The 22836-nt window shown below is 37.5% G+C and overlaps 1 protein-coding gene across 2 annotated transcripts in view; it reads right to left on the reverse strand.

The window, feature by feature from the left end:
• Nucleotides 1–22836, reverse strand: part of LOC150110369 (poly(A) RNA polymerase, mitochondrial-like) — a 120097-nt gene that overhangs the window by 18431 nt on the left and 78830 nt on the right. For both annotated transcript variants that reach the window (XM_090393313.1, XM_090393304.1), the window contains exon 6: nt 21715–21941. In XM_090393313.1, the coding sequence (XP_090249439.1) occupies nt 21715–21941 (227 nt within the window). The remainder of the gene's footprint in view (nt 1–21714; nt 21942–22836) is intronic.

The following is a 22836-nucleotide window of genomic DNA, read 5'->3' on the forward strand; positions in this document are numbered from 1 at the left end:
CTGACACCCATTCATTTGTATGTCTTTCAGTATATGATAACCTCAACAGCCTTCTGTAACACCACATCTCAAAAGCAGATATCCATTTCTTATCTGACTTCTTTAGGTTCCAAGCCTCACATTCATAAGCCGCTGCTGGAAAAACAACTGCATCCAAAATCCTCAACATTCTTCCCATGAAGATAGATCCATCCTTCCAGATTTTAGACAGGTCTCTGACTGTTGTTTTAGCCATTTTTTTTCTGATGTCTTCTGAACAGCAATTCTTCACATTAATAATGGATCCTAGGTACTCAAACTTGCTGACTTCCTCAATTCTTTCTCCATTAAGGTACACTTGTTTCTCAAAAGCTTCTATGTTTGTATTTCCTTTGAGAACCATAATCTTTGTCTTGCTAGGATTGAGTTGAAGTCCTCTGTTATTACTGATCTTGCTAACTTTGTCAAGAATGAGTCCTAGTTCTTCCCTGTCATTACAAAGGAGTACTGTAATGACAAGGAAGAACTAGGACTCATTCTTGACAAAGTTAGCAAGAACAGTAATAGCAGAGGACTTCAACTCAATCCTAGCAAGGCAAAGATTATGGTTCTCAAACGAAATACAAACAGAGAAGCTTTTGAGAAACAAAGTGTACCTTAATGGAGAAAGAATTGAGGAAGTCAGCAAGTTTGAGACCTCCTATCCTAATTCCTGTCCTGAGCTCATCCAATGCTTCACGCATGATGTCCTCCGCATATAAACTAAACAAGTGAGGAGAAAGTAAACAACCTTGCATAACTCCTTTTCCAACTTGAAGCCAGTCAGTCAATCCAACACCTGTTGTTCTTACCATGGTTTCTTGCACCTTATACAAGTTGGCTATCAACCTGATAGTGTTGAGGAAATCCCATTCTTTTCATTACTTCCCATAGTTTCACATGCTCAACACAGTCAAAAGATTAAGAGTAGTCTAAGAAACACATTACCAGAGGGAGCCTGAATACTTTATATTTTTCTATGATCTGTCTAAGGCAAAGGATCTGATCTCTGGTGCCCCTACCTTTCCTAAAACCTGCTTGTTCCTTGGGCATCTCTGCCTCAATCCTATTTAGCATGATCTATAATAAAATTTTGCTTGCATGAGATATCAAACTAATAGTTCTATAATTTTTGCATGCCTTCATATCACCTTTCTTATGTAGTGGCATGAAAATTGACTTCTTTCAGTCTCTAAGCCATAATCCATATCTTTGTAATCAATCTATGAAACACTTTTATCCCTCTGTCCTGTGGCCTTAATTAGCTCTGTTGGGATTTCATCTGCACCTGGGGTCTTATTGTTGTTAAGATGCTTAACTGTTCTTTCAACTTCATGCCTATGTGGAGGAGGTTCCAAATCAAAATTTTCCTGGTGGGAGAGTTCCACATTTTCTTTATACACTCTGCTGTACAGTTCCTCACAGTATTTTTTCGATCTGTTTTTGATTTCCAGCTCTTCTGTTAGTAATGATCCATTCCTGTCTTTGATGACATTCAATTTAGGCTTAAACTTGTGCTTTAAGTCTCAAAATAAATAAAACATCCTTTTATAATTGTGCCTTCTCATCTGGAACTCTATTTCTTCACATTTGTTAGTATAGAATTTTTCCTTGTCCTGCTTGATGGCTCTTCTGACTTCTCTATGTAATCTCTTGTATTCTTCAGTCACTTTGTCTCTTTGTTTTTCCAACCGCCTTCTTTTGATTAGTTCCCATGTTGAATCTGATATCCATGGTCTCTTGGGCTTCTTATTGGGTCGAGATTCTTCTTTGCTGTATCCTGTATTATCATCTTGACTCCTTCCCAAAGCATTTCTGGTGAGTTCTCCTCATTGGTCTCCAAAAAATCACCCAACCGAGTTGATGTTTGTCCTGTGAATCCACTAGGAATTACTGTAACATCCAATCTAGTGGGATGTGCTTGATCTGGAAGTTTTCGAAGTCTTAGTCTTACTTTGGTACACAAAAAATAACGGAAAAAACTCACGTAGAAAGATTATTTATTAGTATAATTTTCGCCTGTGTGTCACAGGCATCTTCAGTACATTAAGCTCAAAATTAAACACTAACTGACAATTCCAAAAAGCTTTTTGACAATTCCATTCCGATATGTCTACTCACGGTTTACCTCTTTTAAAACTTAGTCTTACTTTGGCTCTTACTAGCTGATGGTCTGTACCATAATTTTCTTCTGGACAAGTATGCACATCAGAGATGCTTGTCTTCCATTGCTGGAGAGCCAGGATGTAATCAATCTGGTGCCATGAACTATCAATGTTAGATGTCCAACTATAGGTCTGTCGTGGATGTTTCTGGAAGCAGGTATTGGTAATAACTAATCTGTTAGCACGGCAAATTCCAACAGTCTTTCACCACAGGTGTTACGTTCACCCAGACCAAACATGCCACACTCCATCCTGACTTTCATACTGTTTCCCACTTTTGCATTTAAGTCCCCCTAAGATGTACAGTGTGTCTCTCCTTGGTAGGCTGTGAAAACTTCCAAAACAGTTTGTAAGTTTTCACAGAATTCCTCACTCAGGCCTATCCATGTGAGGTGCATAAACTACCACAATTGATACATTGGTAGGCTGAGCCTTAAGTCTAATAGAGAGTATCCTATAATTAATGGGGTTATAACCAAGAAGGCTCCTTGCCTGAGCTGTCTTCAGTATCACAGCTACCCCATGATGTTTGAGTCACCACCTGGGTAAATAACTAACTTACCATCCTGTCTTTTGAAGTGATCTTCTCCATTCCATCTGGTCTCTGTAATTTCCAGAATGTCAATTTTATATGAATCCCACTAAACAGAATTAAATGTAGTACCACCAAAATATTTACTGAAGACCTGAAAAGAAAAAACACGTACAGTCTTTAAAATAAGTTTCCTCTCATTGGCCATCCTAGGTATACCAGCATTCTGTAAGTCTTCAATTTTTGTAAGAGATTAACATATTAAAAAAAAAAATCAGAAGGATAAAACAGCCATTTCTTACCAAGTAAGACATCTGAATGTTTGAGCTCAAAGATTTCTATGGAAATGTCTCAGTACCCCCTACAATAGCATACTGAATCACTGTTTTGAGTTGCTTTGGTGTTCTACTACTTATAAAATAAGATCTGCAAAATATTAGCTTTTTACCTATTTACCTTTTGTCAATTTCTTATTATGAAACTTTCTGTTTGTCTTTTCTTATCAATCTTGGAATTATTTCAAACTTTTCAGTTATTCTCAAATGCCAGTACATTATAGTAATTTTCAATCTTTTGTAAGAGGATTAAAAAAACAAAACCAAAAAAAACCTGATATTTCATGTCAAAAGCTATACAATTTACAATCAACTGGAGAATCAACTATTAAAAATTACTGACAAGTGGATAAGTGCCTCGGATTTAACATTAACATTTTGAAAAACAGATATTTTATCTTTCTTTTTTAAATATGCTCGTATAAGTCTGCTGGCATCATTGATAGAGAGTAGACAGTATCATCTATGCTTGCTTTGCGACTTGTGCATCTGAATTTCACTGTGACATGGATTTGTGAATATCTTTAGGTGATAAATGATTTTCAGCATTTTGTGTAAAATCACCACCTGTTTACTGGAGATTTGATTTGGGTGTCATTATGCTGAAGCAACTAAGATCTATATAGAGAGACGAAAATATTATATCTTTTAATTGTATTTTCAGGCCTCCATTTTGCATGAAAAACACTTTTAAAAACTTGATTTTCCAGGAGGTAAAACCTTATTACCACAGGAGACCTGCTAATTCACTATCAGCTGAAATATTTTTATAAAGACTCCTCCCAAATGAATTTAGAAAATATCACATCACACTTGAAACAACAGCTTACTGAATGCCCAAAATAGCTAGACACTATGTTTAGCATTTAGGGCAAGTTCAGAGATTATTTCATTCTTGATCCATCCAGGTTATTAATATATTATGAATTACAATCCTTTGGATATTCCTGGAAGTTATATAAGGCAAATGTAAGCAAAGGAATAAGAAACAGATTTTTTTGTTTGCAGAGACATAAATAGATTGAGAGAGAGAGAGATGGGCTAGTTTCACTTACACACCTCTCTCTCTCACACACACATACCCATTCCACATTGATTTTTATATGGCTACCAACCACAAAAGCTTGTAAAAGCTATAGTGCATTAGTACTGTGGTGGGCTCAGTGCTGTAATGAGGGTGTGGCGAAACAGGTGCTTGCCACGAGCACAACTAGGTTTGGGACACAAAACATAAAAAATAAAAATAAATAAATAGATATAAAAGTCCGCTATTTTATATTGTATTTTTAAATTTCAGCAATACGCCGCATTAGACACACAAAATTCTGCAACACACTGTAACTCATTTTGATGAGGTTAATAGTAAGTATTTAACATATTGCATTTAGTAAAATTTAACTTGTTACATTTAAATTTTTCAAAATTTTTTTCATTTTTGGGTTAGGGGGGCACAAGTTAGACACTTGCCACAGTCGCTTCATACCCTCATTACTGTACTGGGTGAGCTAATGATATTTTTCTATTTTTATTAATTTTTTGTACTTTTTATTCATTTTTATCTGATCCAAAAACTCTGCTCCAGAGATCAAACATGAAACTTTTAAGCCATTTCATGCTTCCAATAAGCAGGGTTTCAGTGTCACACTGGGTGATGAAATTCATCTCCCACCTGCAGATCATCACAAACATCCATGCCCGTGGTGGGATTTGAACCTGCAGCCTGTTAACTGGAGAGCAGATATGCTAACCACTTGGCCAACCAAATCTGGGAATATAATAATACTAATGCATGTAAAAACCATTATTAAAACCATTCTATAAAACCATTATTATACCTACAGCAACATATGGGGCCAAGACTCAGACACTCAATCAGAAAGAAATACAGAAAATCAGAGCATTCAAAATGAAATGTTTAAGAAAAACAAATAAGACTAGCAGTCAGAACACAAAACAAATGAGCTAGTCAAACACAAATTAAACAATAGAGAAGATATCATAGCTATAATTCTTAAACAGCAATCAAGATGGTTTGGATGCCTCTAGAGATAGAAGAATGTCCTTTCAAAGATTACCATATGGAATCACTGGAGGAAGACGATCAAGATTTGGACCAAAAAGAACTTGCCTACATTTTTTAAAGGAAAGGTTATAATTATCGAACTTCAGAGAGATGAAAGAAATGACTAGAGATGGAACCAGATGGCAAAGATTTGTACATAGAGACTCAACCCATCATCTGACAGATGAGAAAAAGATTGCATGTGTAAATGCCACTAATCATTTACAATAAAAGTCTTTACCTTGTTGCACAAACCAGTTATTTTTGCTCTAGGTGTTTAACAGAACTTTTCAGCACCCCCTCCCCATCCTCATAAATATCATGCAACTATTTCTACTATTTTCACCGATGCTGTTTCTACCTTCACAAGAGCTTATGAACCACTATAGTGAGAATCTGCTGCACTTCTCTTTAATTATATGAGCAATGTATATCACATGACCACTAATCAAGAGCAATAATTTTTTATTAGCAACAGTTTCCTATTAATTTTTGAAAGCGTAAATCCACTTGTAAGAGGGCAGCCTGAAAAGTTCCCGGCCTAACAATGAAAAAACGAATTTACAATTTCAAATTATTTTTATTTTTCAACATAATCTCCCTTAAGACTTATTAGTTATTTATTATAAATATCACTTATTATAATATCATTTATTCAAGCGATGCTCCAGCACCATTATCCCATCCCTGTAGTGGTTCTCAGTAAGATCTGCAAAATACCCCTCTACAGCTGCAATCACTTCTTGATTTGAAGAAAAACACTGACCAGCAAGGAAGAGTTTTAGTTTTGGAAAGAGATAGAAGTCAGAGGTAGCCAAACCTGCGGATTAGGTGGATGTTCCAATAATTCATAGTGCAGATCCCTTAATTTTCCCATGGCCAAAACATTTTTGTGGGCAGATGCATTGTCCTGATGAAATATGATTTTTTTCCTTCTGCAAACCAGGTCTTTTCTCATGATTTTGTCTAGTCTGATTAAAAGATCGGAATAATATTCCTAGGTTATTGTTTTACCCTTTTCAAGATAATTAATAAACAAAATGCCTTTAACATCCCAAAACACCGATGCCATGATCTTTCCTGCTGATGGAACTGACTTTGTCTTCTTTGGCACAGAATAAATTAAACAATAGAGAAGATGTAATGGTGAACCCAAGTCTCATCCACAGCAATTAATCGACACACAAAATCAGTTTTATTCTTGTTAAAATGCTCCAAGCACAGTTCAGAGATTTTCATGCTAAATCTACATAGTTAATAAATCTTTTTTCTAGCCTGACCTCTAGTGATAGAAAGGAAAAACAAAAATAAATAAAGAAATAAAATTATTTTAAAAAAAAAAATATATATATATATATATATAAAAAAGTATATATATATTATAAATAGATAAATGCAACTACAATAAACTGTTAGAGTCCTCGTGTATTAATATTCTGGATAGTTACAAAATGATTTCTTTCAGTTGCTATTGAATGTTCTAAACACTTCACCAGGTCGTCTTCTTGTAGTGGGAATTTTTCTAATGCTAGTTTAGGATGTTATACAGGTTGTAGATGGGTCCTCCACATTCTTGAAATGGTGAGGCCATCATTTTTGTTGAGATTTGGGTTGTGTTTGAGCATTTCACAAGACTCTTTAAATTTTCTTTCAAACCAGGTTTTGGTGCGGTGTAAGGACTTGGTATTTTTCCAGTCAATTCTATGGTATGTTTGGAGTGCATGGTCAGAAAGGCCTGTTTTACTGAAGTGGAGGTATTTAATGTGTCGTTTGTGTTCGTCTTGTCTGATTGGGATAGTTCGCCCTGTTTCCCCTATGTATGGTTACATGTGCAGTGTATTTTGTATACCCCTGGGTGTGCTAGGTGTGGAAGAGGATCTTTAGAGGAACTGAGTAGGTGTCTTAGCTTATTTGGGGGTTTAAAGGTGGTTTTAATGTTGTATTTGCAAAGTGTTCTGTCTATTTTTTCAGAAATGCCTCTAACATAAGGAATGGCAATGGCATTCTTGAAATCTTTTTTGTTCTTACTGGTATCTTTATGGAGGATCTTGTGAATAGTTTTTTTATTGTATCCATTTTTGATAAATGTTTGGTTGATGATTTTGTATTCTTCGTTTAGAGCCTGTTCATTCGAACAAATAGTTAACTCTGTGTTTAAGGGTGCTTATGACACCTAATTTTTGTGTTGGGTGGTGGTAAGAATTTTTGTGTATGTATTGGCTTGTGTGTGTAGGTTTGCGGTAAACTGAGAAGGAGAGACAGCCAGAGGGAAGATGTGTGACAAGTGTGTCTAGGAAAGGAAGAGAGTCGTTTTTTTCCATTTCAATGGTGAATTGGATACATTTGTGTTGTTTGTTTAGGTGGCTAAGGAATGTATTTAGAGCTTCGTGGCCGTGGGGCCAAATGGCGAAAATATCGTCGACGTATCCGAGCCAAATTTTGGGATTTAGACATGCTGTTTCTAGAGCACGTTGCTCAAAGTCTTCCATATAAAAGTTAGCTATTGGAGGAGAAAGTGGTGAGCCCATGGCTGTACCTTCTTTTTGAAGGTAAAAATTGTTTTGCCATACGAAATATCTGGAGCGGAGTATGTGGGCAAAAAGGGCCGTGATGTCAGGTGGAAATATGTTCTGTAGTAGCAAGATCGTGTCATTGATTGGGACATTGGTGAAAAGGGAAGTTATGTCAAAGCTGACTAATAAATCTTGGTCGGTGAGTGTAATGTTTTTGATTTTACTGATGAAATGTTGTGTATTTTTTATGTAGGAAGGGGACTGACCTACCAATTCCTTGAGTGTGGCAGCTAATTTTTTTTCCCGATCGTTGAAGGAATCGACAGCCCAAATTATCTCTTAGCAAAAAAATTAGCTGCCACACTCAAGGAATTGGTAGGTCAGTCCCCTTCCTACATAAAAAAAATTCAAGAATGTGGAGGACCCATCTACAACCTGTATAACATCCTAAACTAGCATTAGAAAAATTCCCACTACAAGAAGACAACCTGGTGACCTGGTGAAGTGTTTAGAACATTCAATAGCAACTGAAAGAAATCATTTTGTAACTATCCAGAATATTAATACATGAGGACTCTAACAGTTTATTGTAGTTGCATTTATCTATTTATAATATACAGGGTGTTCGGGATAAATTTGACATATTTATAATTAATTATATTTTTCCGTAAGTTACATGTATTAACACACACTTCTCTTCATTTAAAAGTTTGGACCCTTCTTCATTCATATACAAGATGTCAGAAAGGATGGATAGCTGGAACCCACCTGAATCATGGAAGAGAATAACTTGTATCATGATGATTCGTGCCCGCCATCAAAATAAGGATATTACGACTGCTGCCCAATGCTCCCTGAATACAGTAAAAACAATCAGGCATGAACTAGAGACTTGCAATGGTGACTACGAGGATGTAGCAAGAAGAAAGATCCCTAGCAGACGATCTGATTGCGTTCGTACAGCAGAATTCCTCGCAAATCTGCAGGAACAGGTGTTGAAGAACCCTGGCATTGGAATTCGGGCTTTGTTCGTGGAGTTGCTAACTGTAGTCAAGCCCTGGATAACAAGGGTAGCCAATGGTAGGCCGTATGTATGGCAGCAGGATTCGGCCCCTTGCCACACCTCTGGGAAAAGTCAAAAATGGTTGTCTGAAAAAAATTTCTACGACTTCACCAGTCCAAATGTTTGGCCTCCAAACTCCCCAGACCTTAACCCCATGGATTATTTTGTATGGGGTGCAGTTGAAAAAGACACCAATCGCACTTCCAGTAATACAAAAGCCCAGTTAATGGATAAAATTAAAACAGTTTTTGCGGCCCTTCCCAGGGAGACTGTAGCATCAGCTTGTTTGAGGTTCCGAAGCAGAATTGAAGCTGTGATCGATGCTAATGGTGGTTATTTTCAGTAAATCTTGTTGATAGTATTGTAATTAACTCTGCCTGTAATGTTTTTTTGTCAATTCATTAAATTTAATAGATACAAAGAAGATTTTCTTTTTCCTTACGAAACTGTCAAATTTATCCCGAACACCCTGTATATATAATTTTTTTTATATATATCATCATCATCATCATCATCATCATCAAATTCCTGCCATGTACCCTCAAGGGGTGTACAGGATATGACAGTACTACATGAAAAAATTACATCATTACTAACTTCCTATCTACAATTTTCCTCCAAATCAGTCTGTTACTTGTCAAGACTCCAACATTATCAGATCTTATATTTCTATCGTCTAAGGCACTTTGTACCGTATCAATCCACCTATATCTTGGTCTTCCTCTGGGTCGTTTTCCTGCCAACCTGGCAGAGAACACTTGTTTTGCTAATCTTTCCTCTCCCATTCTATTTAAGTGACCATACCATCTGAGATTAGCTCTGCTAACGCATTCCTGGATGCTGACAATGTCAAGTTCTTTCCTAATATCCTCATTTTTAATATGATATTGCCATTGATGCCATCTGTTCACGCCTCTAATCTTTCTCAGGACTCTCATATCTGCGGTCTCTAGTCTTTGGTCAAGTGTTTTACTTCTGACCCAGCTCTCAGATCCATAAGTTAAAATTGGTTTGAACACAGTCTTGTATACAGCTAATTTAGTGTTCCGACTAATTTCTTTCTTATTCCATATGAATTTATTCAATTGACTTCCCACGATACCAGCTTTGCTGATTCTGTTGTCTATTTCTATATTTAGTTTACCATCTTCAGTAAAAATTGTGCCTAAGTAGCTGAAATGTTTTACTTGTTCCACAGGTTCTCCATTCACAACACAGTTGACATTTTCAATGATTCTGCCTATTTTCATTGTCTTTGTCTTTTTATTGCTGACCTTCATACCATATCTATTACAACAGCTATTCAATTTAGTCAGAGAATCTTGCAGACTTGTAGCGGATTTATTTAGAAGTATAACATCATCCGCATAAAGCAAAGAGCTGACATTAACATCTCCAATTTTGATATCAGGTTTAATACCACATTCCTTCATAATGTGATCCATATAGATAATGAATAACAGGGGGGATAATGTACATCCTTGTCTCACACCAGATTTAACATTAAACCATCTTCCTGTACTTCCTTCAATTCTAACTGCTGACTCACAACTCAAATAAAGACTAAGTATTGCTTGATATAATGCCCCATTGACACCATATAACTGCAGCGTATTGAATAGCTTCTCTCTTGGCACCTTGTCATATGCCTTTTCCAAATCGACAAAACTTAAATACAGATCTTTGTTATATTCCCATGCTTTCTCGACTATTTGTCGTAAAGTGAAGATCTGATCCTGACAGCCTCTATTTGGCCTGAATCCAGCTTGTTCTTCACCAAGCTTTTCTTCCACAATTCTTCTCAACCGTTTCTCAAGTATACTTGCATAGATCTTGCCAGGAACACTCAGTAGGGAAATACCTCTGTAATTCTCACATTCAGTTTTATTTCCCTTTTTATATATGGGTACTATGAGAGCTCTACTCCAATCATTGGGAATTCGTCCCTCTGTCCAGGCTTTCTGAACTATGCAGTGCAGCCACTGTAAGACTCTTATACCACCATACTTCAGCATTTCTGGTCGAATATCATCTACTCCTGCTGCCTTTCCACATTTCAAGCCTTTGATGGCTTTTTCTACTTCAAGTATGGATATGTATTCCTGACTGCATGCCTGGTCAGTGTTTTTTATCACTGTGCTGTCATCACTGCTTGTTTCATTTAGCAGTTTTTCAAAGTAATTACTCCATACTTCAAGGATATCTTTTTCTCCTGTTTTCATTTCACCTTTATCATCTCTAATTCCTTTTACAGCACTCTTTCCTCCATTCCTAAGCTTCTTCAACAACCTCCAGAATATTTTGCCACCTTCTTGATATTTATTTTCTATATTCTTGCCAAAGTCCTCCCATGACTTTTGTTTAGCTAGTTTTACACACTGTTTAGCTTTCTTACATTTGTCTCTGTATTCTGTAAGAGTAACAGCTGCCTTATTTGCCAGGAACTTTTGATATGCTTTCTTCTTTTCCTTCACTGCCTCTTTAACTTCCTGTGTCCACCAGGGAGTTCTGATTTTTTTATCCTTGCACACAACCTCACCACATGCCTCTCTGGCAGAATCAATCAATGTTTCCTTCAGAGTTTGCCACTGAATCTCCAAGGTTTGATTCCTGTTCTCAAACTCTTTCATTTTCTTTTCAATAATATTTCTGTATTTTAGTCTACAGTTCACATCTGAGAGCTGCTCAACTTTTATTCGCTTTAAAACTTTCTTACATGTTATTCTTTTCAATATGAAATTCAATTTTATCCTGCTCAAGACTAAATAGTGATCACTTCCAATTTCAAATCCTCTGTACACTCTGGTGTCCTGCACCAGGGAGAAAACATCACTATCAACAATAACATAGTCAATGAGACTTTTCTTATTCCTAGCCTCTTCTCTCCATGTGAATTTGTGCAGATTTTTATGTTGGAACATGGTGTTAGTAATAACCAGTCCATGTCCTGAGCAGAAATCCAACAGATATTTGCCATTATTATTAGCTTTGCTCTTTTCTCCAAATTTTCCCAAAATATTTTTGTATGTCTCACAATCATTTCCTACTCTACTATTTAGATCCCCAACAAGGACCAACTTTTCCTTTTTCATTGTGTCAGTTGCTTTTTCTAAAGCATCAAAAAATTCCTCCACTTCTACCTTAGTAGAACCTTCTGTGGGACCATAGGCACAAATAAGTCTCATTGTCCAGTTCCCCATTCTCATATTTGCCCACATTACTCTACTTGAGACTGACTGCCATTCAAGAAGATTAGCCTCGTATTTTGTGTTGAATACTATGGCTACTCCTTCTTTTCCTTGATTGTCATTGCCTGAATATAACATTTTGTATTTATTGCTCAGAAAGATCTCACCAGTTTTGGTCTTTTTTGTTTCAGTCACCCCTATTATGTCGATCTGGTACTTATCTAATTCCTCAGCTAGCTCCATTTCTTTGCCATTCAGGCTTCTTACATTGATAGTACCGATCTTTAACTCTGGTGATGTTGAGTTGGGGTTTGTTTTCAGATTTGTTCCAGTAGCTGACTTTTCGCTGTTCGCCCTGGTTCCCTGGCGAAAACAACGGGGGCCTTGTTTAACCGGGCGACGCCCCAGCCGGCATGAAATTTTGTCATGTTGTACCATCATTTTTTATTTTGGTTTAACCAATAAGAATACAATTTGGTCGGCTAAATCCCAAATTGCCAGCCCATCCTCGTTCGTTCAGTATCAAAGTAGATACCCAACAGGGTGCACCACGAGAAGGTGAGGATTGGACATTAGGTCAGAAGCCCTGGTCGGTTCTCCGCATTCCTTTAAAGGCTATGTGGAGGTCTCCTCTCAGTTATACAGCTTTGACCCTTAAGCACCCCTTTTATATATATATATATATATATATTTTTTTTTTTTTTTTTTTTTTTTTTTTTTTTATATATATATATATATATATTTTTTTTTTTTTTTTTTTAATAATTTTATTTCTTTCTTTATTTATTTTTGTTTTTCCTTTCTATCACTAGAGGTCAGGCTAGAAAAAAGATTTATTAACTACGTAGATTTAGTTTACTGATATAGAAAGCATTATCATGTAGCTTGGTTCTGTATACAGTTGTATTCTTCTGATGATGACCTCGATATAGAGGTCGAAACGTCAAGTTTTATTTTATTTGTAATTAATAAAATAATCTGTTCAACACGTGTGTTTTTGTGTCCCTAAATCTACAAATATGAATACTTCCATTAATATGCAAAACATGACTGATCAATATTTCTATTAATGTTATGTCTCAAAACAACTGTTACCAGAAGCATTTAGATTTTTTATATGTTCCCTAATATATTTTTCTTCCCTACAAAGTTGCCAGTTAATTAGCAAAAGATGCAGGGTTTGTTTCTTATCATAATAAATCTACAAATAAAATTCTGCAAACAGTTTATTATAATCTATAAACATAGATATAAATAATTATATAATATAAATATAATATAAATACTTATAAACATAGTTAAGGGGTGCTTAAGGGTCAAAGCTGTATAACTGAGAGGAGACCTCCACATAGCCTTTAAAGGAATGTGGAGAATCGACCAGGGCTTCTGACCTAATGTCTAATCCTCACCTTCTCGTGGTGCACCCTATTGGGTATCTACCTGGATATTGAACAAACGTGGATGGGCTGGCAATGTGGGATTTAGCTGACCAAATTGTATTCTTATGGCTTAAACCAATATACAAAATGATGGTACAACATGACAAAATTTCATGCCGGCTGGGACGTCGCCCAGCTAAACAAGGCCCCCCCCATTGTTTTTGCCAGGGAACCACGGAGAACAGCAAAATGTCAGCTACTTTTTTAAAAATTTTTTTTTTATATTGGGCCCATATACGAGGTTGGCTGTTCAACCTATAGTAAGTAGCGGGATGGGAGACGAGGAACTTGTTAACATTCCATTTAAAATCCTGTATATTGTATTCCTTGGGAAATACATCAGGGGGAAGATTGTTCTACAGTACAGCAGTAGCAGGGATGAAGGAGGAAGAAAAGAAACTTGTTCTGTGGGTTTCGAGGTGTACTGTGAAGGGGTGTTCGGAGGTGGCTGTACGTGTTCCAATGGGTTTAGTAGAGAGTGGGGGAATTATTGATGTTGTTTCAGATGAGCATTTTCCATGAAAATATTTATAGAATATACAAATTGCAGAGACTAAGCGTCTATGTGAGAGTGGGGGGAGTGAGTCAGTAAGAGATGGATCATTTATCAGTCTAATTACTCTCCTCTGTATTGAGTCAAGCATTTTGAGGAAGCTTTTAGGAGCCCCACTCCAAATGTGAGAACAGTATTCGATAGCTGAGCGGATTTGCGATTTGTATAGGGTAAACAGTTGTTTTGAAGTGAAGGCGTCTTGACCGAAATAGAAAGCCTAGTTTTTTGGAAGCTGAGGATGCAATGGTTGTGATGTGTTTATGCCAGGAGAGGCCTGATGTCATGGTAATTCCGAGAAGAGAGATTTCATCTTGTCTGGGAATTTGAGTGTTATCGAAAATAATACTGGGGGGGGGGGTTCTTTTTTGTGTGAAATAAGACAGAACTAGGTTTTACTAGCGTTGAAGTTAACGAAGTTATCTGAGCCCCATTGGAGGATGTTTTGGAGGTCTGCGTTAAGGGAAGTTGCGGTTGATGTTCTGTGGGTTGATGTGATTTGTACAGGGTGATGTTTATCAAATGTAAGGGAGGAGTGCAATGTGCTATCATCTGCAAAACTGTGTATTGGGTTGGAGGTCAACTGAAGTAGGTCATTGATGTATAGAAGGAAGAGGGTCGGTGAGAGAACTGAACCTTGTGGGATCCCGGCATTTGTTGGATAGTGGGAGGATAGGGAGCAACCTACCATCACACACAGTGTGCATCCAGACAGGAAGTTGGCAATCCATCTGCTGAAGTCCTGAGACAGTCCAAATGATGGGAGTTTGCTTAATAAGCCTTTGTGCCAGACCCGGTCAAAGACTTTAGAGATATCAAGTGCGACTACTGGGATTCGCCAAATTTTTCCAAGCCATATGTCCAGAGATGGGTGATATATGACAGCAGGTCACCTGTTGATCGGCATAGACAGAATCCATACTGGTGGTCATATAATAGCTGGGTGCCTTCAAGGTAGAGTAGGAGTTGAGAATTAATGGTTTTCTCCATCACTTTAGATAGGATTGAGGCGAGTGAGATAGGGCGGTAGTTACATACAAGCGATTTGTCACCCTTTTTTGGGAATGGGTTGAATATAGACCAATTTCCAGGCTTTGGGATATATACCGGTGGAGTGTGTATAGACGGCATAGGATAGGAGTCAGTTCTGCTGCACAAACTTTCAAGACAATTGGAGGAATGCCATCAGGGCCAGGGGCTTTTTTTGTGTCTAATTTTGACAACAGGTTTATGATCTCTTTCTGGAAAAAGGATACGGGGGGGGAGGGGTTGTGTGTTGGGCAGTTGGAATGACTGGGGGATATTTGCCATTGTCGGTTATGCGTGCATTGGAGGCAAAGTGGAAAGCCAGGAGATTAGATTTTTTCTGTGGGCAATGTTGCAATTGAGCCATTTGGGTATGATAACAGGGGAGGGAGTAGTGTAGGGCAAAAGTTGAGACCAACTGCTTTGGCGAGAGACCAAAATGCATGGCTGCTGCTAGGACAGGCTGCAAACTTCCTGCTTTTTGCCCGTTCAAATTCTGTTTTGGAATCATTGATACTTTTTCTGCATCTGTTTCGGGCTTCAGTATACGTACTGAAAGAGGTTGGTGTTCTTAATTTGAGCCAGTTGTGGTATGCCTGATTTTTCGTTTGCACAACCTTGGCACATTTTTTGGAGAACCAGGGTTTGGACAGGGGACGGCAGTTCAGAGTGGTGTGGGGAATGTATGTTATCATGCCAGTGAGGATTATTTTGGTGATGTGTTCGATGCATATGTTAGGATTGGAAGAATGCAAACAGTAGTCGAACCATGGGAATGAAGCATAGTAGTCTCAGAGGCTGTCCCATTTAGCACTGTTGTATTGCCAGACTACCCTTGTGCAGGTGTGACTATGTCAGCATTGTTGCATTGGGCAGGAGATGAGCACTAGGTTGTGGTCAGAATTACCCAGGGGACTCACTACATTCACTGTATATTTGGAAGGATCATTTGTAAGGAAGAGGTCTAAGGTATTTGGGGAGTGATTTGGGTTATCTGGTATTCTGGTCAGCTTGTGAACAATTTGTGTAAGGCCGTTGGTGATAGCAAAGATTTCGCCATCTCTGCCTGCAAGATCTGTACAACTGGAAGAGGAAAGCTAGTTGGTGTTATGAACATTAAAATCACCTAGGAGGATGATTTCACTATTAGGATAGTGGGACTGGAGGAAATCAACTTTTGAGGAGAGGAAGTTAAAGAGCTCGGAGTGGTTGGTGGCACTGGGAAAGTGATAGAGACAGCAGATGAATTTGACTGAGTGGGGGAAGAGATATTTTTAGCCAAAGAAGGTCAAAGTTGGGCGATTCAAGGGTTAGGTGCTCTGGCAGGGTATGTCAGAGTGGATATATGCACACAAACCACCCTTGGGTCAAAAGGAATTAAATAGTGAATAGTTTGGATGGTTAGATGGATGGTGCTTGGGGAAGGTGAAATTTGTGTTTCTGTTAAGAAGAGTAGGTGCGGTTGGTTGACTGCAGATGATAGTGAACGATATCAAGGTTGGATTTGAGACCACAAATGTTGGTGTAGTGGATATGCAAGGGTCTGTGGGGAATGGCTTTGACCGCTGGGGTCTTGCACGTTTCCTATGCAGTGCCTGCATACTGGTCTCCTTGGTGGCTGCTAGTGGCGACACTTGGTTTTTGCACTAGTTTGGTTTGTTTGTAGTCTATGATTCAGCTGTTGTCTCCATTCTGGCATTTTTCTTCTAGCTGTTTTCAATGTTGGCGTCTTTGTTCCCTTTGTTCAAAGGTTAAGTCATGTCGAGCACGTACACACGATTGGGGTCTACTGTCCTTAACTTGCTATTTATCGCTGTTATTAATTTGGAAGTGTTTGTCGGTGTATCACAGATCACTTTGACAAGACGTGGATAGTTCGTTCCGTTCTTTCTTTTCTTTACTGGACCAAATGGATGACACATGACGATGTTTCAGTGATCGAAGTTGCATTCGCCGGCTAGTTTGCTAACTTCTTCTTTTAGAGATTTACCGTTTTCCTCCAGTTCGGGAAGTTCAAAATAACGCCATTGAGTTTCCTGTTTTCTACCTTGAGCGACGAGTGTATTGTTTATGCGATTAAATCACGGGGTTTGTTAGTGGGTACAGATGCACTTGTGATCGGCCGCTGATTGTCGAATATCTCAAGCTTTGTTTCCAACTTTCGGATTTTGGACGAGAAAGCATCGATCATGTTACTGAGGTATTGTTCGAGATCATCAACTCGTTTGCCTATATTTAGCAGCTGTTTAACGAAGGGAGGCATATCGAACAGAAAAAAGACTGGCTCAGTTCGATAAGTAACTTAAGCAAGGAATCCTCTACTTTCATGCAGGAAGTATGTAGCCAGTTGCGGCAGAAGTCACATGATATGCTCTTTTTCCTTTCGGTAAATTAGGTTTCGCAACTGCGACACTTCGTATTGTGTTTCAGTTTGTTGGCTATCGGCTGCGCTATACTGATGGGACTCGAAGTAATCTTTCGTTGCTGGCATTTGTTGGCGCCATCTTTATTTCACATGATTGGCATATTGGAAGCTTTCACGTAACTGTTTTTTTGATTGAATAATAACTAATATGAAGTACTATGGGTACTTACGAGTTGTATAGAAGTAGCTGGCTCCTTGGTACCTACCCCCTGTATTCTGTTTACTGGTTGTTTCGCACAAAAGAGATACTTGCAATTGTGATAAAACTCGGGAGCACAAGTTTAACGAAACATATTCACAGGTGCTGCCGAAAGCACACCCCAAACTCAACATCACCAGAGTTAAGGATCAGTACTATTAACATAAGAAGTCTGAATGGCAAAGAAATTGAGCCAGCTGAGGAATTAGATAAGTACCAGATTGACATAACAGGAGTGGCTGAAACAAAAAAGACAAAAACTGGTGAGATCATTCTGAGCAATAAATACAAATGTTACATTCAGGCAATGACAATCAAGGAAAAGAAGGGGTAACCATAGTATTCAACACTAAATACGAGGCTAATCTTCTTGAATGGCAGGCAGTCTCAAGTAGAGTGATGTGGGCAAATATCAGAATGGGGAACTGGACAATGAGACTTAATTAGGCCTATGGTCCCACAGAAGGCCCTACTAAGATAGAAGTGGAGGAATCTTTTTGAGGCTCTAGAGAAAGCTACTGACACAATGAAAAAGGAAAAGTTGGCCCTTGTTGGGGATCTAAATAGCAGAGTAGGAAGTGATTATCAAACATACAAAAATATTTTGGGAAAAGTTGGAGAAAAGAGCAAAGTTAATAATAATGGCAAATGCCTGTTGGATTTCTGCTCATGACATGGACTGGTTATTACAAACACCATGTTCCAAAATAAAAACGTATACAAATTCACATGGAGAGAAGAGGCAAGGAAGAAGAAAAGTCTCATTGACTATGTTATTGTTGATAGTGATATTTTCTCCCTAGTGCAGGACACCAGAGTGTACAGAGCATTTGAAATTGGAAGCAATCACTATTTAGTCTTGAGCAGGATAAAATTGAATTTCATATTGAAAAGAATGACATGTAAGAAAGTTTTAAAGCAAATAAAAGTTGAGCAGCTCTCAGATCTGAACTGTAGACTGAAATACACAAAGATTATTGAAGAAAAAATGAAAGAGTTTGAGAACAGGAACCAAACCTTGGAGATTCAGTGCCAAGCCTTGAAGAAAACCCTGTTTGATTCAGCCAGAGAGGCACGTGGTGAGGTTGTGTGCAAGGATAAAAAAATCAGAACTCTATGGTGGACACAGGAAGTTAAAGAGGCAGTGAAGTAAAAGAAGAAAGCATATCAAAAGTTCCTGTCAAATAAGTCAGCTTGTGCTCTTAGAGAATACAGATACAAATGTAAGAAAGCTAAACAGTGTGTAAAACTAGCTAAACAAAAGTCATGGGAGGACTTTGGCAAGAACATAGAAAATAAATATCAAGAAGGTGGCAAGATATTCTGGAGGTTGTTCAAGAAGCATAGAAATGGAGGAAAGAGGCAAGGAGTTAGGAGTTAGAGATGATAAAGGTGACATGAAAACAGAAGAAAAAGATATCCTTGAAGTATGGAGTAACTACTTCAAAAAATTGCTAAATGAAACAAGTAGAGATAGCACAGTGGTAAAAAACGCTCAACAGGCAAACAATCAGGAATACATATTCATATTTGAAGTAAAAAAAGCCATAAAAGGTTTGAAATGTATAAAGGCAGCAGGAGTAGATGATATTCGACCAGAAATGCTCAAGTATGGTGGTATAAAAGTCTTACAGTAGCTGCATGCATAGTTCAGAAGGCCTGGACAGAGGGATGAATTCCTGATGATTGGAGTAGAGCGCTAATAGTACCCATATATAAAAAGGAAATAAAACTGAACGTGAGAATTACAGAGGTATTTCCCTACTGTGTGTTCCTGGCAAGATTTATGCCAGTATACTTGAGAAACGGTTGAGAAGAATTGTGGAAGAAAAACCTGGTGAAGAACAAGCTGGATTCACCCCAAATAGTTGAGAAAGCATGGGAATATAACAAAGATCTGTATTTAAGTTTTGTCGATCTGGAAATGGCATACGACAAGGTGCCAAGAGAGAAGCTATTCAATACACTACAACTATATAGTGTCAATGGGGCATTATATCAAGCAATACTTGGTCTTTATTTGAGTTGCAAATCAGCAGTTAGAATTAAAGGAAGTACAGGAAGATGGTTTATTGTTAAATCTGGGGTGAGACAAGGATGTACTTATCCCCACTGTTATTCATTATCTATATGGATCACATTATGAAGGAAAGTGGTATTAAACATGATATCAAAATTGGAGATGTTAATGTTAGCTCTTTGCTTTGGGCGGATGATGTTATACTTCTAAATAAATCTGCTTCAAGTCTGCAAGATTCCCTGACTAAATTGAATAACTGTTGTAATAGATATTGTATGAAGATCAGTAATAAAAAGACAAAGACAATGAAAATAGGTAGAATCGTTGAAAATGTCAAATGTGTTTTGAATGGAGAACCTGTGGAAAAAGTAAAACATTTCAGCTACTTAGGCACAATTTTTACTGAAGATGGTAAATTAAATATGAAAATAGACAACAGAATCAACAAAGCTGGTATGGTAGGAAATCAATTGAATAAATTCATATGGAATAAGAGAGAAATTAGTCGGAACACTAAATTAGCTGTATACAAGTCGGTGTTCAAACCAGTTTTAACTTATGGATCTGAGAGTGGGTCAGAAGTAAAACACTTGACCAAAGACTAGAGACTTTTGTTCCTTTCAAGTGTTTCTTTAAATCTGAAACAGGAAATAGTCAGATGGGACCAGGTCTGGTGAATAGGATAGGTGAGGCAGACATTGAAATCCCAAGTTGTGTATTGTGTTGGGTTTCATGCGTAGCATGAGCAGTCGACTGTCCTGCAAAAGCACCTCCTTCAATTTCTTCAGAGCTGTTGAATAAACTGCTGCTGCTGTATAGTTTCATCTTTTTTTGAGGTACTTTGGCAAGGATTACATCATCCATATCCCAAAAGACAATGGCAAGAACCTTCCCTGCTAACTTTTGGGTTCAGAACTTCTTCGGCCATGGGGGAACTTTTGTATCTCCACTCCACTGACTGTTGTTGTTTGGTCTCTGGGTCATAGTGATGAAGCTATGTTTTATCAACAGTCACAATACGAGCCCAAAAATTTGCACCTGATTTCTCAAAATGATCCAAAATCCCTTGAGATGACAGCACATGTTCTCTCTTTTGATCAGCAATCAAACATTTGGGGACTCTCTTTACTGAAAGCTTCTACATGTCCAAATTTTGGTGGATAATGACCCCAACTTTTTTCTGGATATCTCCAGAGTCTTTGCAATGTTTTTGGCTGGTATTCATTTATCATCAAGGATCATAGTATGCACTGCATTGATGATAAATGAATACCAGCCAAAAACATTGCAAAGACTCTGGAGATATCCAGAAAAAAGTTGGGGTCATTATCCACCAAACTGTTGGCCAAGTGTAAAATGTCTTCTTGACCTGGTGGCATCTGTTGTCTCAGGATGCCCAATTTTAAACTTGGCCAACAGGTGCCCATCTGGCACCTGTTGGCCAAGTTTAAAATTGCTGGACAAAATCCCCAAAAGTCTCACACAAAGTTTGGTGAATCTCAGTTGCAGACTTTTTCTTGCACCACACCAGATGACAGCTCTATTACAATTTGATGAAATATGGGGAGGTTAAAGGATTTTAAGATATGTTCTTTCTTGTGGTTATATCAGTTGCCTTATCATTTTTGTTCAAGGTATTTATCAGAACTTTCAGCTTCCCCCCACCTTCACATGCTCTGGTTCAGATCTTATTGTGCACTTCTGAAAAATTCTCTCATCCTTTGTTAAAGGTTCAATTCTGCCTTAATAATAATTAAAATAGCAATAACAGTTAGCAATAAATGTATTACAGAACCAAAAATTTTTTGCACTCAGAAATAATCAAACAAAAATATTCTAGAAGTTCTGAAATTACACAAAATTTGCCTTTAAAATAATAATTTTTTACCACTTTTTTTCCTCTTGTCCTTATTTGGAAGCTGAAGTACCTTAGTGTTTAAAATTAGAACTGTAAAAAAGTTAGGCAACTATCCTGACAGTTACTGAATATAAATATATGCGAATTTTGAAAAGTTTGTTAAACTTTATTTAATTAGATTTAAATAAAACTTAAGAATAAATGGAATATTTTAACAAATCGAAAAATTTTTGTCATTTAGTGTAGAATAACTGCACTAAAATAATTGAACATAAATTAATCCATGAATTAAAAAAAAAATTAAACAAATACTAGACTTACCCTCAAGTTCAAAAAGATATTCTATGGTGGGAAGAATAGGAACTGTTCGATTCTGAAGAAAAAACAGCACCATTAGTGAAAGAGTAAAATTTGTAATCCAAGTCCCTGGTGAATCATTAGTAATATTCTTTTCTTTTGCCCATTTGATGATTGTGAAAACAAGTGGGCGAACTCGCCAGTCTATTTCTCCAAAAACATAGAGCAGTTCTGACATGTAATATGCAGTCCTACAAAAGGTTACATATTTAATTTAGAAAGTTAGGTAATTACTAAAAGATAATTAATTAGTTTTCTTCAATTTATTTTATATTTATGCCAACACCAATCATAAAAGGCTGAAGGCTTACAGTAACATATATTACAACATGTATACATATATATATTTTTTCATATTAGATAATGTACTGTCCTACCACACACACGAGAACCCTGGCTGGTGCAGCGCCAAGAAGAGTCAATTCATGTTGAAAGGGAAAAAGGAGATGCACGAATTCATCACCAACACATGAAATCACGTACTTTATAGATAAAATTTTCCAACTGTTGTACAAACAAAAGTTACCACTTTAAAAACTGGAATTTTCATAAAAGAAATGCTAATATTCTGACATAATAATAATAAACACTCATTACTGATTACCCCATTATCAGAATGGATTTGCCTTCTTCTGACATGTACAGAAGTGTCAAGGGGTCTCGCATCTGTGGTTGGACTGTGTGTGTATATATACACACATACACACATTATATTACAACAGCAGCTACACCCACCAGTCAGTCTTGTATCCCTTGGCACTACAAGGGTGCCAAATAGGAGAAACTACGTGACTTCTATTTCTTCTTCCCATGGTCTGACTACTACTGCTTCAGTTCTTCTGATCCAAATACCTGCTCAGATCAAATAACAGATATCATCCTCACAGGAATGAAGGCTTTCATCCTCTAGTTATAAAAGAATCATCAACTAAGTTCAAGTCAGCATTTGTAAGGCCAAATGTTGCAAACATGCCTCCTGCCCAAATGGCAGTAGCTCCTTCTGGTCCTTGTCAATGTCACTGGGTGCAACTTCTGCCCACACAAGTTTCCACCACTCTCACATCCGGAGTCACCTCACCAAAAGAT

Source organism: Typopeltis vanoorti, chromosome 1 (genome assembly GCF_054136105.1).
Source record: "Typopeltis vanoorti isolate ZY-2024b chromosome 1, IOZ_Tvanoo_1.0, whole genome shotgun sequence".
NCBI lineage: Eukaryota > Metazoa > Arthropoda > Arachnida > Uropygi > Thelyphonidae > Typopeltis > Typopeltis vanoorti.